This window comes from Bubalus bubalis, chromosome 6 (genome assembly GCF_019923935.1).
Source record: "Bubalus bubalis isolate 160015118507 breed Murrah chromosome 6, NDDB_SH_1, whole genome shotgun sequence".
Lineage (NCBI taxonomy): Eukaryota > Metazoa > Chordata > Mammalia > Artiodactyla > Bovidae > Bubalus > Bubalus bubalis.
Window position 1 is genome coordinate 116,881,779 of NC_059162.1, and position 17,516 is coordinate 116,899,294.

At 37.3% G+C, this 17,516-nt stretch overlaps 1 protein-coding gene across 2 annotated transcripts in view; it reads left to right on the plus strand.

Annotated features, from left to right (window-relative positions):
* RBM44 (RNA binding motif protein 44) overlaps nucleotides 1–17,137 on the plus strand; it is a 30,067-nt gene extending 12,930 nt beyond the window's left edge. For both annotated transcript variants that reach the window (XM_006066756.4, XM_044945360.2), the window contains exons 10-16: nucleotides 744–872; nucleotides 2,861–2,940; nucleotides 3,040–3,113; nucleotides 4,943–5,228; nucleotides 11,465–11,610; nucleotides 11,746–11,890; nucleotides 16,136–17,137. In XM_006066756.4, coding sequence (XP_006066818.3) covers nucleotides 744–872; nucleotides 2,861–2,940; nucleotides 3,040–3,113; nucleotides 4,943–5,228; nucleotides 11,465–11,610; nucleotides 11,746–11,869 — 839 coding nt within the window. In that variant the 3' untranslated portion in view covers nucleotides 11,870–11,890; nucleotides 16,136–17,137. The remainder of the gene's footprint in view (nucleotides 1–743; nucleotides 873–2,860; nucleotides 2,941–3,039; nucleotides 3,114–4,942; nucleotides 5,229–11,464; nucleotides 11,611–11,745; nucleotides 11,891–16,135) is intronic.
* The last annotated feature ends 379 nt before the right edge of the window (nucleotides 17,138–17,516 follow it).

The following is a 17,516-nucleotide window of genomic DNA, read 5'->3' on the forward strand; positions in this document are numbered from 1 at the left end:
ACATCTACTTGATACCTTTAAGGTTACTTAATATATCTGATAATGCCAAATAATAATACAGATTTTTTTCTTCTGGTTCATGTTTTCCAATTTAAAAAAATTCCTTCTTCTGTCCAGTTTATATCTCTGTAAACTGTGTGGTTTTTCTTTTTTTTTTTCTTTTTAGTTTTCTCTATGAAAAGATTATGATCATTCCAGGAAGATCATTAATTCAGTTTTTAATGAAATAAAGACCTGTAGCACTGCTTAACCCTTTTTTACAGATGTTTACAATTATTCTATCTATAAAGATGTTTCTTCTTCAGTAAAGGATAATTAAAAGTCAGAAAAATACGGAAATTTTCTGGTTGTCCGGTGGTTAAAAATCCGCCTGCCACTGCAGGGGACAGAGGTTTGCTCCCTGGTCTGGGAGGATCCCACATGCGGCAGAGCTGCTGAACCTGTGTGCCTCAACTACCGAGACCCAAGCTCTAGGGCCCGTGCACCACGGCAGGAGAAGCCACCACAATGAGGAGCTCGCTTACCGCAGCAAAGAGGAGCCCTGCCCACTGCAGCTGGAAAAGCCTGCGTGCAGCAACAGGGGCCCAGTACAGCCAAACATAAATAAATGATTTTTTTAATCAAGATATAAGACTTTTAATAAGTTAGGAATCTGTATTAATTAAAACCAGAGGCAGATCACACAGATAACATCTCAATGTTAAACGTACATAACTCATTGCTAATTCTGTTCAATTTCTCAGACTGCAAAAATTACCGAGAAGTAAGTGAAGACTGGTTTGATGCTAAAGAGAACCTGACTGGAGCAGACTTCTCAGGAATGCAAGAAAATCAGATAGAACAAGACAAAGGGGACCCGAAGTTTACACTCGGTTGGTTCTTAAAAGTTTACTAAGAAACCCTAAACTAGCTCATTCATAAAATAGTGCTTACCTTCTGTATTATTTGGATGGGCGGGGGGGCAGGTGGTGGGGCAGCTGTACTGTTTTAACATTTTATTCCCATTTGCTTTCCCACAGTTAATAACTTAGTCTGCTTCAAGAATGTTTTCATCTTTAGATGGCATTTAATTGCTTATAAAGGTTGGAACTTCCTCTAATATCTGAGATTACTGCCCCTCTGTCATTTCTAATGATATGCTATTTTTTCCTATTACTTTTATATATTTCTATGGATTTTTGTTTTATTCAACATAATAGGATACTTTTATTTTTTCCCTGCTTTATAAATAATGTTTAAGATTTTTAAGCAAAATATAAAAGTTAAAATTATCTGAAGTGTCTCTAACCTGCAAAAACTACTAATATTCATTATCATTCTTCAGTGTGTTTCTTTATACTTATGTTTAATATACATATATAGTTTAAAATAAATGGCATCATATTGTCTAGTTTTATTGTAACTACTTTTTTCTTTCTTTGCATTATTTTTCTCTGTATCACTTATCAAATGCTGTGTAGTTTGCTTACTCGATATTTTAACTGCCTTCCCACACTCAAAATATCAACTTAGTGAGGTTTTTTTTCACTGCCTACGCCCAGTGCCAGGTATGGCATTCAACCCGTGGGGTATTTAGTAGATATGCTAAACTTGTGAAGATGAGGTGATGGGTACAATGTATGTCTCCTGATTTCTTATTTACTGCCTTTTCTACTAATATTGTAGCTCCTTGCTCCCTCCACACCCCAATGTAAAATTATAAAGACAAGTAATTCATTCTTTATATACATTATAAACATTATACATTATATATTTTCTCTCTGTACATTATAAACCAAAGAGATTATAACAAGTTAAATAAAGTAACTTAATGAAGAAGGTTAAGTATTAATTGCCTAGAGATGAAGGACTCTGCCTAAATTTCAGCACCACCACTTATTGAACTGGTGGCGTAAACTCCAGACCTCAGTGTCCTTATCTGGAAAGTGGACGGGGCAGTGGTTGCAGCTTAACAGGTGGCTGTGAGCATTGCAAGAGACGGCGCACACACAGATTTAGCACATTTCATGAACATGGAGAGCACTCCAGAAGCATTATGCTACTAGTATTATTTAATGAAAAAAATAAAACTTACAAATACTCTATTTCATAAAAAGGTATAAAACGTAAATAGAAGCACTCTAAGAACTTACTCCACAGATATTTATTGTTCACCCTCCATGCGCCAGGTTTAGATTTTGGTGGTAACTTGAAAGAATCTCAGTTCACTAAATTCTTTTTGATTTCAGACCAGGTTTGCTTCAAAATTGAGATAATGAAAATGTCATCTTAATAATTTTGAATTTTTTCATCAAATGAGAAAAAAATCTATAATTCTGATATTTATGGTTTTTAAAATAATACTGAGTCGTGTGTCCACAGTTTTTTTCTTATGTGCAGTTACCATTACCACAAGCTGTATACCTGCTGTTGATATTTTTGTCTGATTTAAAGGTTTCCTTGGTATGTTTTCCTAGCAAAGGAGTGTATGTAAAGAGAGTCCTCACCAGCATGCACACAGAGCATCCTGGGTGCATCCAACATCCTAGATAGCACTCTGAACCAGAGATAAATGGAGGATACTTTTTTAGTGGTTGATGTAATTAATTAGATGTTACTGATCCATTTTTGAGCCATAAGGGACTAAATACCAACCAATCCATCCTCTTTATTTTTAACATGGTATGATTAAATCCCAGGAATTTTGAAACTATGCTTCAGGCTCTTACTCTTTAGCCTAGTACTGATATTTGCTAATAGCTTTATAATAATCTTTGTGATAATAAAAAATGGAATCTTTAACAATTTTTACATTCTCTCTTTAAAATATTGATACAATAATGACTATGTTCTGCTGTATATCATGTTTATCTACAAGCAGAAATAAAGAATGTGGAACCCTTACGAAAAGATAAAGGTTACTTGATGCATGTTGGTGGCCTCTGCCCTTCAGTGTCTGAGGTATGCCAGGGTTTATTTTTTGAGCTTCACTTTCAGATCTATCAGTGTTCATATTTTGATTGTTCTGCCTTTCACAAACTTTTATTTATCTTCTTTTAGGCTGATTTAAGGTCTTACTTCCAGAAATACGAAATTTCTGACATTTCAATTTATGATTCTTCTCCTAATTACAGGTATGTTTCCCAGATTCAACAAATGTACCTTTGCTGGGTGTCTGCTATGTGTAGGTCTAATTAGGGGCCTGCTCTGTACTAAATGTCAACAACTTTGGTGATTAAGCCAGGAATTTTGCAGCCTAGAGTAGGAAATGTCAACCCACTCTGGTATTCTTGCCTGGAGAATTCCATGGACAGAGGAGCCTGGTGGGCTACAGTCCCTGGGCTTGCAAAGAGTCGGACACAACCAAGCAATTAATGCTAACACTTTCATAGCCCAGAAGAGGAATACACATTGACAGATAGCTGCAGTCATTATTTGGTGCTGTTCTTAATCAAGTCTTTCTTTCATTATACTTTTTAATATGTTACTAATGAGATATAGGAGAATTTCTGAGTTTTCTGCAGTTACCTTGTTTCATACCATTTCATGGGGGGCAGTAGAGTACATTAGTTAAGAGAACAAGCTCTACAGTTAGATGGCTTGGATTCACTTCCCAGCTCCATCAGCAACTTGATGAATAAGTTTGGTCAAGTTACTTAACCTTTCTGTATCTCAAACTCTTCATCGGTAAAGTGAGGATGATGATACCTACATAGCATTGCTGTGAAACTGTCATGAGGTAAATAAGTAAGCCTTTAGAAATGAAGCCTGGCATGCAATGGGCACTCAGAAAATTATATTCAATTTTATTATTTTTTATTTTAATTAATTTTCAGTTGATACTTTATTTTTTAGGTAGATGGCTATGTTATCTACAGATAATCATTTCTAATACATATGTTGCTACTTCCTTTTTTGTGATATCATCAGAGCATTCAAAAGTATCAAATAAGAATGGTGATAGCTTAATGGAAATGCCTTTACTGTTTTATCACAAGTATAGCTTTTTATTTCAGATATGAAAAATTAAAATACATTTTAAAAGGATCCCATTTGTAGTTGAAATTTATTAAAAGTATAGACTTAAGATCATATGCTTTTTTTGACCCATTAATATGTTAATATATTTCAGTATATTAAAAGTAGTGTTGTGTTCCTAGGAGTATTATTACTGTTATACTTGATGGGAAAGATTCTTTTAGTGTCTTACTGAATCCTTTGAAAAAGAGAAACTATGTATTTTTATTCCTTGAAGTATTATACATTCTATGTGAAAATTTAGGAAATATAATTAAATACAAAAATATAAGGAGGTTACAAAGATTTATCATGGTCCCATCTTTTTAAGACATCTGCCCTTTAGAGTTGATATATTCTTCATTTACACTGTCTAGAGCTGGCACTTTCAGAAGGAGGGCTCTTGCCCAGCCTTGTCACTTAAAAAGTTTAAATTCTGGTTATATTTTCCAACTCATTTTTGGACTACGTATTTTTTCAATACAAGACCATAGGACATTGTCTTCTATTTTCTGCTAAATGTTTTGAAATTTTTCCTTTTACATTTAAGCCTTCAATGTATTCAGTGTATCTTTCAGCTACATTTATGTATATAGGGATTAATTTTAATTTTTTAATATGGATAACTAATTGTCCTGAGAACACTAATCTGTGTAATAACTGTCATGTATTAGCTTTGCAAATGTTTTACATTAAATTTTTATATAAAATTAATAGATAATTCAGAAGAAATGCTGTCTTTTATTTCCCATCTTTGAGTTTCCTTTTTTTTTTTTAGTGTTCTTAAGTATTCTTTCTGATCCCAAGGTAAGTGTAGTGACTTTTTTGTTTTTAAGAGCAGTTATTCTTGTGAAAGATACATGCTAGCCAATAGTTACACAATGATGTTTAAGGCCGTTTAAAGTCATTAACAAGAACCTTTTGGTTTTCTGCTCTTATGTTTTAGATATGCATCTCTTGCTTTTAAAAAAAACAGTGATGCAAAGATGGCTGTGAAAGAAATGAATGGCATAGAAATAAAAGGGAAATCAGTAAATGTGCGGCTTGTCAAAACTCCTGGAGAATATACACCACTTTCCTCCAAAAATGGAAATAAAGTTAGTTTCAGTAATTTGGAAAAAAGCACCAGCAAAGAAATCAGCTCACCATCCTCTGTTTCTAGACTGCCTAGAACTCGGCCGAGACAGCCAGGGTCTGAGCAAGACAGTGAGTTCTTCCCTTTTGACCAAAAGGTTAGTTTTCTTGATCAAGCCCTTAAATGGTCTTCTCATATGCTATATTTCAATAAGCAGCTCTGTAGGACAAATAACTCTAGGACAGCATCATGAAATGGGAATAAGGACATTAATCTGAATAGTTTCTAACATTGACTCCAGACTAGGCTGCTTCTGTACAATTCCAGTTGCTCCTGGAGGAAACAGATCTTTGCAGACCTTGCTGCAGAGAAACTCATTTCTCCTTAACTAGGCTCTTGGCCAATTCTGTGCAGTCTTTTTATCTCTTTATCTAGGACAGTATTACTCTGTAAGTGGCTACTTACACTTTCATCATTCTCTTTTTTTCACAGCTAACCTTATCTCATAATTATTAAAACCATAAAATATAGTCATCTTTATTATGTGTGCTCTCCTCTTTACCTCGTTGAGGTTTTAAATGGCACATGGAAGGTGATGAAGTTGACTTACTCGTTCTTATCTCTGTACTGCTCAACAAAAGAGCTGGCATCCTATAGGCGTGCCGTAGGGTTTTTTTTTTAATTTACATGCAGTAAAATTCACTCTCTTTGCTGTCTTGAGTTTAGACATATGAACATAGGCATGTAACCACCACCACAATCAAGGTATAGATCAGTTCCGTCATTTCAAAACATTCTCTTGTGCTCTGCTCTGTTTCCTGTTTCTTTTAATATAATTTTACCTTTTATAGAATATCCTATGAATAGAATATTATATAGCCTTATTAGTCTGGCTTCTTTCACCTAGCTTAATGCATTTTATTACTGAGTTCTCAGAGGTTTTCATATTCTGAAGATAAATCTATCAGATAGATATGAAATTCTCAAATACTTTTCCCAGCCTGTACTTTGCATTTTTTTAATAGTGCATTCTCAGAGCAGGAGTTTTAAATGTTGACAAATTGCAATTATCAATTTTTTTAAAGTGTGTTTTTAGTGTTGTTTCTGCATTTCTACATAAACCTCTGCATAACCCATGGTCACAAAGATTTTGAGTTCATTTTTATATGATATGTGAGATATAAATTGAGGAGGCTTTTGGTTTGTGTTTTTGCTTTGTGTGTGGAATTGTTCTAGCATCATTGTTAAAAGACTAGCCAATCTCCACTGAATTATCTTTGTGCCTTCATCAAAAATCAATTGACCATATTTGTGTGGATCTATTTCTAGAGTGTTCTCCTATCTCTTTCTCAAATTTTCCACCAGTACAACACATCTTGATTATTATAGCTTTCAGTGAGTCTTGAAATCAAGTAGAATTAATCCTCCAACTTTATTCTTTTCCAGAATTGTTTGGGCTATTCCACTGTCTTTGCCCATAAATCTCATAATTCTGCTTGTCACCATCTCTTAAAAAATCCTACTTGGATTTTTACTGGAGTTAGTTGGACTCTACAGATCAGAGAAAATCCCTTTTTAATAAATGGATGAAAGGAAAACATATTTGTTGAATAAGTGAATTTAGTTTTTTTCCCTTGAAAGTAAGATAAAGGGATCTCTTCTCCCTGTGTCCGTATCCCATCCTTTCCGCTAATTCCTCGAGTTATCCCATTGTTTTTCTGTACCATTAGGGACTCTGTTCTACTCACAGGCCTTTCTCCACTTAGAGTTATGTACAACTCTTGCTAATCCTGCCAGCATTTCCACTTGACTTTTCATTCTTTTGACATGACCGTCCTTATTTGTTATGTGTTTTTCCTGTCAAACCTCCCAAACAAGTAGTTATATCCAATGTCTGGGTTTCTTTAATTGTTCCTTTTTTTCATCCTAATAATCTGACTTCAGTCTCTTAAAATTTTATCTACAGTGCTCTTTCTATAGCCACTAGTGACATTATCATTGGTCTTTCTCCCTATCTCCCTTCATTTTGACCATTTAGCCCATTTGATGTTGGTCATTCCTTTCTTGCAACTCTTTTCCTTTTATCTCAGTGACACTTGGTGTTTAGGATGGGTTTTTGGTGCATAACTTGAATCCATAATAGGAAGGAAGGAAACAAACTACAGTTGGGCTACGGGGACTTGACCTGGAGCTTTGGGAGCTGTGGCTCCTCCCTGCCCCTCACCTGGTCTCTTGCCTCTACATCCCTGTAAGTGCTTTTCTTCTGCTTCTCTCTCTGCACACTGGCTTTCTCTGTCTGCTCATGACTTCTCTCACCCTCCAGGAGGCTTTATTTTGCTTAATTCTGACTCTACAGTATTTTTCAGTTCAAGCTCATTTGTTCCAGTTCCACATTCTTTAGACAGGGAATCTGATCCAGCCTGTTTTTGGTGTTCATGGGTTCAGGCAATAACAGCACTCTTGGTCCTGTCAGCAGAGGCAGCAGGCCATGGAGCTGGTAGAGGGAAGGTCATGTGTTGTAAACAGGGCACCGTGGGCTAGGCCAGGAGTCTGCTGTCTTCAAGTCTATGGACAGGGCAGCTCTTGTTGCATCTTTGTTAAATTGTACTCTTACTTTTCTAGCAGCTTCCTGTCACCTTTATTCTCAGATTCTTAACATTTTTTCATTATATTCATTCATTTATAAAATAGTTATTGTCTATAACAAGAGATAGAGAGTGGTGATTAAGAAGAACAGATTCATAACCTGGCTTTACTACCTACTCATCATGGGCTGGGCAAGTTACCACCCTCCATGTCTGAATGTCCTTATTTTAAAATTGGGATAAGTGTTACTGCCTCACAAATGTTGTGAACTTTCAGTGCAGTTCAGTTCAGTCGCTCAGTTGTGTCCGACTCTTTGTGACCTCATGAATCGCAGCACGCCAGGCCTCCCTGTCCATCACCAACTCCCGGAGTTCACTGAGACTCAAGTCTATTGAGTCGGTGATGCCATCCAGCCATCTCATCCTCTGTCGTCCCCTTCTCCTCCTGCCCCCAATCCCTCCCAGCATCAGAGTCTTTTCCAGTGAGTCATCTCTTCGCATCAGGTGGCCAAAGTATTGGAGTTTTAGCTTCAGCATCAGTCCTTCCAATGAACACCCAGGACCGATCTCCTTTAGAATGGACTGGTTGGATCCTTGCAAGGGACTCTCAAGAGTCTTCTCCAGCACCACAGTTCAAGAGCATTAATTCTTTGGTGCTCAGCTTTCTTTCTAGTCCAACTCTCACATCCATACATGACTACTGGAAAAACCATAGCCTCAACTAGACGGACCTTTGTTGGCAAAGTAGTGTCTCTGCTTTTTAATATGCTATCTGCTGCTGCTAAGTCGCTTCAGTCGTGTCCGACTTTGTGCGACCCCATAGACAGCAGCCCACTAGGCTCCTCTGTCCCTGGGATTCTCCAGGCAAGAATACTGGAGTGGGTTGCCACATCCTTCTCCAGTGCATGAAAGTGAAAAGTGAAAGTGAAGTTGCTCAGTCGTTCCCGACTCTTAGCAACCTCATGGACTGCAGCCTACCAGGCTCTTCCGTCCATGGGATTTTCCAGGCAAGAGTATTGGAGTGGGTTGCCATTGCCTTCTCCTCCTATCTAGGTTGGTCATAACTTTGCTTCCAAGGAGTAAGCGTCTTTTAATTTCATGGCTGCAGTCTCCATCTGCAGTGATTTTGGAGCACAAAAAAATAAAGTCTGACACTGTTTCCACTGTTTACCCATCTATTTCCCATGAAGTGATGGGACCAGATGCCATGATTTTCGTTTTCTGAATGTTGAGCTTTAAGCCAACTTTTTCACTCTCCTCTTTCACTTTCATCAAGAGGCTTTTTAGTTCCTCTTCACTTTCTGCCATTAAATGAGTTTAATACAAAAAATTCCTCTGAACAATACCTGTCATGGAGCGTGTACTCAGTCAATAAGGAAATGGCAACCCACTCCTGTTTTCTTGCCTGGAGAATCCCATGGACAGAGGCTACAGTCCATGGGTTTACAAAGAGTCGGACACAACACTGAATAACACACAACAGCAACACACACTGTTATTTACTAGTAACTTGGCTTTCTTGGAAAACCCATTTTCTCTGTGGTTTCAACTGCTACCTAAACTATTATATCAGAATTATTTATTTATCAAATAGTATACCAACTGTGTACACTATTGTAGGCAGTGGGAAAGTAGCAATGAACAAAACAGACAAAAATCTGTGCTGTTAAAGAGCTTAAGGTGATTCCCTGGTGCCTCAGACAGTAAAGTGTCTGCCTGCAATGCGAGAGACACAGGTTCAATCCCTGGGTTGGGAAGATCCCCTGGAGAAGGAAATGGCAACCCGCTCCAGTATTCTTGCCTGGAAAATCCCATGGACAGAGGAGCCTGGTAGGCTACAGTCCATGGGGTCACAAAGAGTCAGACAGGACTGATCAACTTCACTTAAAGAGCTTAAATCTAATGAAAGAGATAAGGCAGTAGGCAAATGTTTAAAATATATAACATTCTGATTTGGGAGATCTAATATTATGTATTATCTTACCATGAATTTTCTTCTAGATATGAAAGTGTCAGCTCTTTCCTTGTTGAACTTTTATGGGATGTACAGTGGTTTCATACAACTTATAGCCTACTTGCATTGTTGTTGTTCAGTCACTAAGGCGTGTCTGACTCTGCAACCCATGAACTGCAGCATGCCAGGCTTCCCTGTCCTTCAGTATCTCCCTGAGTTTCGTCAAACTCATGTCCGTTGTGTCAGTGATGCCATCCAGGCATCTCATCCTCTGTTGCCCCCTTGTCATGCTCTCAATTTTTCCCAGCATCAGGGTCCTTTCCAATGAATTGGCTCTACGCATCAAGTGGCCAAAGTATTGGAGCTTCAGCTTCAGCATCAGTCTTTCCAATGAATATTCAGGGTTGATTTCCTTTTGGATGGACTGGTTGGATCTCCTTGCAGTCCAAGGGACTCTCAAGAGGCTTTTCTAGCACCACAGTTTGAAAGCATCAATTCTTCGGTGCTCAGCCTTCTTTATGATCCAGCTCTCACATCCATACATGACTACTGGAAAAACCATAGCTTTGACTATATGGACCTTTGTCAGCAAAATGTCTAGGATTGACAAAGCTATTCTTCCCAGGAGTAAACGTCTTTTAATTTTGTGGCTGCAGTCACCATCCACATTGATTTTGGACCCAAGAAAATGAAATCTGACACTGTTTCCACATTTTCCGCATCTGTTTGCCGTGATGTAATAGGAACCAAATGCCATGATCTTAGTTTTTTGAATGTGTAGTTGTAAGCCAGCTTTTTCACTCTCTTTCACCCTTATCCAGAGGCTCTTTAGTTCCTCTTCACTTTTTGCCATTTGGGTGGTATCATCTGCATACCTGAGGTTATTGATATTTCTCTGTGTAATCCTGATTCCAGCTTGTGATTCATCCAGCCCAACATTTTGCATGATGTACAAAATGTTGTTAAGTATAAGTTAAGTAGGGTGGCAATATACAACCTTGACGTAGGCCTTTCCCAAGTTTGAACCCTTCTTGTTCCATGCCTGGTTCTCACTGTTGCTTCTTGTCCTGCATACAGATTTCTCAGGAGGCAAGTAAGGTGGTCTGGTATTCCCATCTCTTTAAGGATATTACCCAGTTTGTTGTGATCCACACAGTCAAAGGCTTTAGCATAGTCAGTGAAGCAGAAGTAGATGATATTTTGGATGGTTAATAGTAATTAATTGATCATTTTAGTTTTGTCTCTTCAGTTTAATTATAAGATATATAACTGATGGTTCTATTTTATAGCACTAGTTTCCCCCCTCCCCAGCATGTTCTGGGCGTATAGGTTGTTCATTAAATGTTTAGTAAATAAGACATAGATTGTAAGATATAAATATAAATATATATATAAATATATATATATATATATATATATATAATTACCATGTAGACTAGCATTTCTCTGTCCGGTTGGGTAAAAGAATTAAGCCTTCATGGCCTAAGCCTAAGATATCCATTGTATGTAATGAATGAACCTCTCTCCTGTGCATCTAGACCTGGTTATGTCCTATCTAGGGAAAATTAAGAAAATAGTTAACATTATTTTCTGAGTCCTGTGGATCAGATGAGCAATCCTTTTTAAGAAAGGCTAATTTCAACATAGCCCATATACTTGCTGTGTGTTTGGCATTTTTTAAAACAAGTTGCCCTGAATACATCTCAAGTAAATCTACTTGGTAGAAAAAAAATAATCTCGAAGTAAATGTTTAGAAATTTTGATTTTACTATTTGTAACTTTTTAATTTAGAATAGGCTGAATTGCCTCTGTAATCATCACTGATTTAAATAAAACTTTAAAATGTTTATTTAGGGTGTAAAGAAGAATTGTAAACAGATTGAGTCTACTAAATTATTACCTGATACACCTATTCAATTCATACCTCCGAAAACATTGAACCTGCGTAGTTTTACCAAGATCATAAAGAGACTGGCTGAACTACATCCAGAAGTTAGCAGGTAATGACTACAGTTATATTTTAACTGGCTTTAAAAGTTTGTATAAAAATACAGTTCCTTTCAATAACTTAGCCATATTTAGAATGTGCTACTTTGGAAAAGACAAATGCTCATGTATGTTTTCCTTTGGCATAGAGATCACATTATAGATGCTCTTCAGGAAGTAAGAGTAAATCATAAAGGTTTTCTGAATGGCTTATCTATTAATACTATTGTGGAAATGACTTCCTCTGTTTTGGAAAACTCTGCTTCCAGTTAGGAATAAAAGAAGCAATAAGAGGTAAGTCAGTCATATCTTTCATATTTAAATAGTAAACATTTTAAGCTGTGGATTCCATTTCCTTTTCAAATAAAAATTATATTGAAAATAATAAGATAATATTACAAAATCTAAAACAAGCATACTGATTTGGTTCACTGTTAATGCAAAACTAGTTACCCCAAAATTAATTGACTTAAGCAACCTTTATCATCACCTAGTTTGCAGGTCAGAATTCAGGAATGGCATAGCTGGGTGTTTTTAGCTTAGTGACTCGTGATGTTGCATCAAGGTGCTGGCATGGGCTGTGGTCGTCAGGAGGCTTGACTGAGACTGGAGGACCGCTCCTGAGACGGCTTCTTCCCACAGCTGTTGGCAGGGGCCTCTATTTCTCACCACATGGGCCTTGCTGTAGGGCTGCTTGAGTGTCTTTACAGCATGGCATCTGGCTTCTTCAGAGCAAGAGCCATCAGAGAGAGAGCAAGATGGAAGCTGCAGTGTCTTTTGTGACCCACCCTCAGGAGTCATACTCCATCATTTCTACCACATTCTGTCAGATGCAAGTCACTATGTGAATTCACACTCTTGAAGAAAGGTGTTTCAAAGAATTTGTGTATGTACTTTAAATTACCACATACAAACATAGAATCCCTGTTTATAAAATAATGGATGAGGCCTTGTTCCCATTTATAGCTGTCTGGGTGAGTAAAGCCAACTTTCCACAGCAAATAGTTAGAAAAGCTTAATAAATATAAAGACTGTGCCTGCTTGAAGACACAAGAGAGCTATCAAGATAGTATGAGTTACTGGGCTAGGTAAGAGAAAATTGGGGCTTCCCTGGTGGTTCAGTGGTAAAGAATTCGCCTGCCTATGCGGGAGGCATAGGTTCGATTCCTGGGTCAGGAAGATCCCTAGATAAAGAAATGGCAACCCACTCTGGTATTCTGGCCTGGGAAATCCCATGCACAAGGAGGCCTGGCATCCTGCAGTCCGTGGGGTCAAAAAGAGTCAGACACAACTGAGTGACTGAACCATATCAGCATGTGATAGATGGTTTGCAAAAACAGCCACAATCATTCCCTTCCCCATAACCATGCCCCCTTTGCAGTGTGACTTGGAAGCTCCTCTGATCAAGAAGTGGAGTCTCTTTTCCCACTGCTTGAATCTAGACTGACCTTTTCAGTTGCTTGTGCCATTTCCAAGCCTAGCCCTCAAGAGACCTTGATCACTCACTCTGCTCTCTCGGAAATTTACTGCAGCCACACAGGGACACCCAGGATGCCTGCTAGACGACAAGAGATTATAGTCACCCTTCAGCATCCATGGGAGATTGGTTCCAGGAATCCCCACAGATGCCAAAATTAGAGGTCACCCAAATCTCTTATATAAAATAGCATTATTCAGTCATCAAGTCATGTCCAGCTAGCTCTTTGTGACCCCATGGACTGCAGCATGGTAGGCCTCCCTGTCCCTCACCGTCTCCCGGAGTTTGCCCAAGTTCATGTCCATTGAATCAGTGATGCCATCCAAACATTTTGTCCCCCATTGCCCTCTTCTCCTCCTGCTTTTAATTTTTCCAAGCATCCCAGTCTTTTCCAGTGAGTCGGCTGTTCACATCAGTGGCCAAGGTATTGGAGCTTCAACTTTAGCATCAGTCCTTCCATTGAGTATTCGGGGTTGATTTCCTTTAGGATTGACTGGTTTGCTCTCCTTGCTTTCCAAGGGACATGTATATAACCTACACACATCCTCCTGTATACTTTAGATCATCGCTAGATTATTTCTAATATGTAATACAATTGTAAATAACTATGAATAGTTGTAAATACAATATAAATGCTGTAAATAGTTGCCAGAGCACAGTAGATTTCAAATTTTGCTTTTAGGAGCCTCCTGGAATTTTTTTCAAATATTTTCAGTCCATTGTTGGTCGAATCTGCAAGTGCAGAACTCGAAGATATGCAGGGCCAGCTGTACATGGAGGCTAGCTGAGGCGTTCCATTCTACATCCATCTTCCCCTGAACACGTGACAGAACCTAGCACAGATCGGCAGATCACCTACCAACCTGGCCGCTGTCCATAGATGCATGAGTGAGCCCAAGCAAGGGGAGCCAAATCACCCAAAGGAGTCTAGCCCATTGCTAACTGCAGAATCAGAGGCTAAACAGATGCTCACTGTTTTAAGCTACTAAGTTGTGAAAGTTATTTGTTGCACAGCAAAAGCTAATTAATTCAGATGCATTATGTTCAAGGAGACAGAAAACAAGGTTAAGAATTTTAGTGTAGAACTGGAAATATTTTAAAGGAAATTCCATTAATGAAAAACAGAATAACTTAGATGAATAATTCAATTAATAAGTTCTACAACATATTAGACAATTGGAAAGGTCAGAAAAATTATGGAATGAAGCACAGAGATAAAGGGGTGAAAAACCCAAAAGAGAAGAAACAAAGATATACCAAGAAAATCTCTAATAATTTGTGCAACTGGAATTTTAACCAAAAAATAAAAAGGGAGGAACTAGAACAGATTCAATATTTGAAAAAAATTTAAATGATAAAACATATCAGAAATTTAGTAAAACTTTCAAATGCCGAGCAGGAAAAATAAAGAGACCTCAGTGCATTAGAAAAACTGCCTGAATGTGATCCTGGTGACCACTGTGCAAAGCTGCTGAAAGTCAATCAGACCATTGAATGAGCCTCAAAGCTTTATGAATAAGGGGATAAGCAAGAGAAATAAAAGTGCGGTACACACCTGCACACCCAGACACCTACACATAGGAAAACTGAAAAACAAAAACACTATAAAGCAACTAGAGGGAAAAAAAGTACAATTAAACTGACATCTGATTTTCAACAGAAGCTGTCAATACCAACCTAGGATTCTGTACTCACAAAAAGAGCCTTCAAGAGTAAATGTGAACTAAATTTATTTTTACTCAATTAAAAGCTAAGACAATTTACTTAGAAGACCCATTGTAGTAAAGAAAATACTAGAGTGTTTTCTAGAAAGAAGGAAACATTTCAGATGAAAGGTCAGAGATGCAGACAAATTGAAGAATAAAATGTATAGATCAACTAATACTATATAAAACAAGAATAATGGTATTTTATAGGGTCTAATATAATTAACATATGACAATAGTCGCATGTAAGTTGAGAGAGAATTAAGTACTGCAGCTGTTCTAAGCACCTCCTAACTTGGGAAGAGAGTAAAGTGTACTGTGTTGGCGGTCCCCAGCAACACCCCCAAGAGTGAGAAGTAAAATCTAAGAATAGAGGAGAAGCCTCACACTGTTGAATTTGGCAGTGATTTCTTGGATATGACACCAAAAACACAGACAAGAAAAGATAGATAACCTGCATCAGAACGTAAACCTTTGGTGCATCACCATCAGCGGTGAAGAGGCACCCTGCAGAACAGGGGGGAGTGTCTGTACATCGTTTCTCTGACAAGGACTCACATCCAAAACATAATAAAGAATGCCTGCAACTCCACAGCAGCCCAGTTTAAAAAGCGCACAAAGGATATGAATAGACTTCCTCTGTAGATGATATGCAAATTGTCAATGAGCGTATGAAAATAGGCTCGTTATCACTAATCATTAGGGAAATGCAACCAAAACCACATGGGGTATTCATTCACTCCACACCCATTAGAATGACTATTATCCTCCTGCCAAAACCAGAAGATAACAAGTGTTGGTGAGGATGTGGAGAAATTGGAAACTTTGTGCATTGCTGATGGGAGTGTAAAATAGTGCAGCCATTGTGGAAAATGGTATGACCATTCCTCCAAATATTAAAATAGAATTATATGATCCAGTATTCCACGTCTCAGTATTTACTGAGTTTAGTGATATTCCTAGTAGGGGGTAGAAATTGATGGCAAATAAGTATGAAAAGTGAAAGGGTTAGTCGCTCAGTTGTGTCCCACTCTTTGTGACCCCATGGACTGTAGCCCACCAGGCTTCTCTGTCCATGGAATTCTCCAGGCGGGAAGACTGGAGTGGGTTGCCATTCTCTTCTCTGGAGGATCTTCCTGACCCAGGGATCGAACCCAGGTAGGTCTCCTGCATTGCCAGTGGATTCTTTAACGCCTGAGCCACCAGGCAGGCATATATAAGCATATAAGTATGATAAATGAGTTAACTAACGATTGATTTAGTAATAGAGTGTACTGATAACTATGTACTTTTACGGAATTTTGGATTTAGTGTAACATTTTATTGTTGGTTTCTTCTTCTTTTCTTGACCTCTAGAATTTCCTTGGAAAGCATGAGTTCCTTTCTACAGAGAATGTTCTCCAGCACTTACAAAAAAATTGTGGTAACAGCAAAACAATATAATTAAATAGGCTCGATAAATGGGGTTAGCTGTTTATAATATTCTACTTTATATAGCCATCTCTTAAAATCTAGCAACTGTTGTTTCGACAATATAAAGATCTCTATAAATTAAAAGATACTTTTTAATGTTTATAGACTTTGTATTTCAAACTTGTCATTTAGAGACTTGAAGCTGCATGTTTTGGAGCAGAGACAAAAATGGTGTCAATTTCAAAAATCTGTGTTAAGTCAGTTTTAAAAATACTGACCAATAGAAAGTATGGTTTTATATGTGAAAAATATAATTTACCTGAATTTAGTTTCAGTTTTCAGTTATCTTAAGACTCTTATATTGGACCATAGCATAACAGATTAACTGGATCTACAGATACACATTTTGCAATGTGTATGTTTTTAAGTTTCCAAAATAATTACTGTTGTGATGCATTAATAGGTTTAGATGTATGTTCCCTGTTTTCACTAGGAACAGTGCACCCATTTGTGCTCTGGTAAACTGTTTACTTAAATGTAAAATGGTCACTGTATTGATTATGTTCATTTTGTAAGAAGTTCTATTAGGTTAGAGTGTACATTGGAACACTTTTCAAGACCTATTCTTTGGCTTTATCTGATAACAAATTCCTTTAATTGCTTACTTTTAAAGGTAACGTTGTTTAAAGTTAGAGTCTTACTAATAGTAAGATGAACACTTAAATATGCATTTTCTTCAAATGTTTAAAATGTTTATAGCAGTCAATATGTAGCTGGTATTGCTTGATTAAAAGTTACTTATTTAACATTTACATTTGGTGTATTATATTTAGTAAAGGTAGAATCTATAGTAAACTTTAATACTTTCTGCATGTTTGATGGCATTCCAAGTGTAAATTAACCTACCAGTGTTTATATGAAATATACATGGACAGTAAGACTACAGATCAAACTATTGGGTTTCAAATTTTTTCTCTTCATGGAATTTTTGGGTTTATTTCATATGTTTGTCTCGTTATTACCAGATCCATTCCAAATGTTTACCAGAAATTGAGTTCCAGGATGTAGAAAGTAATAATGATTTAAAAGGACACTATTAACTGAAACTTGAGAATCATCAGGTTAGTGAGTGATTCTTTCCTTTGGGCCGTACATCAAGTTAGCAGAATCCTAGAATTACGCAAATTGCTTCCTATAATGATTATTTATATTAAAAGGCTACATTCAAAGTAACCTTTTTAAATATGTTTGAAACATGGATCCGACATTATTTCTAACATACTAGAGGCAGTGAGGAGTGTGCGCATGTGCTTGTGTGCTCAGT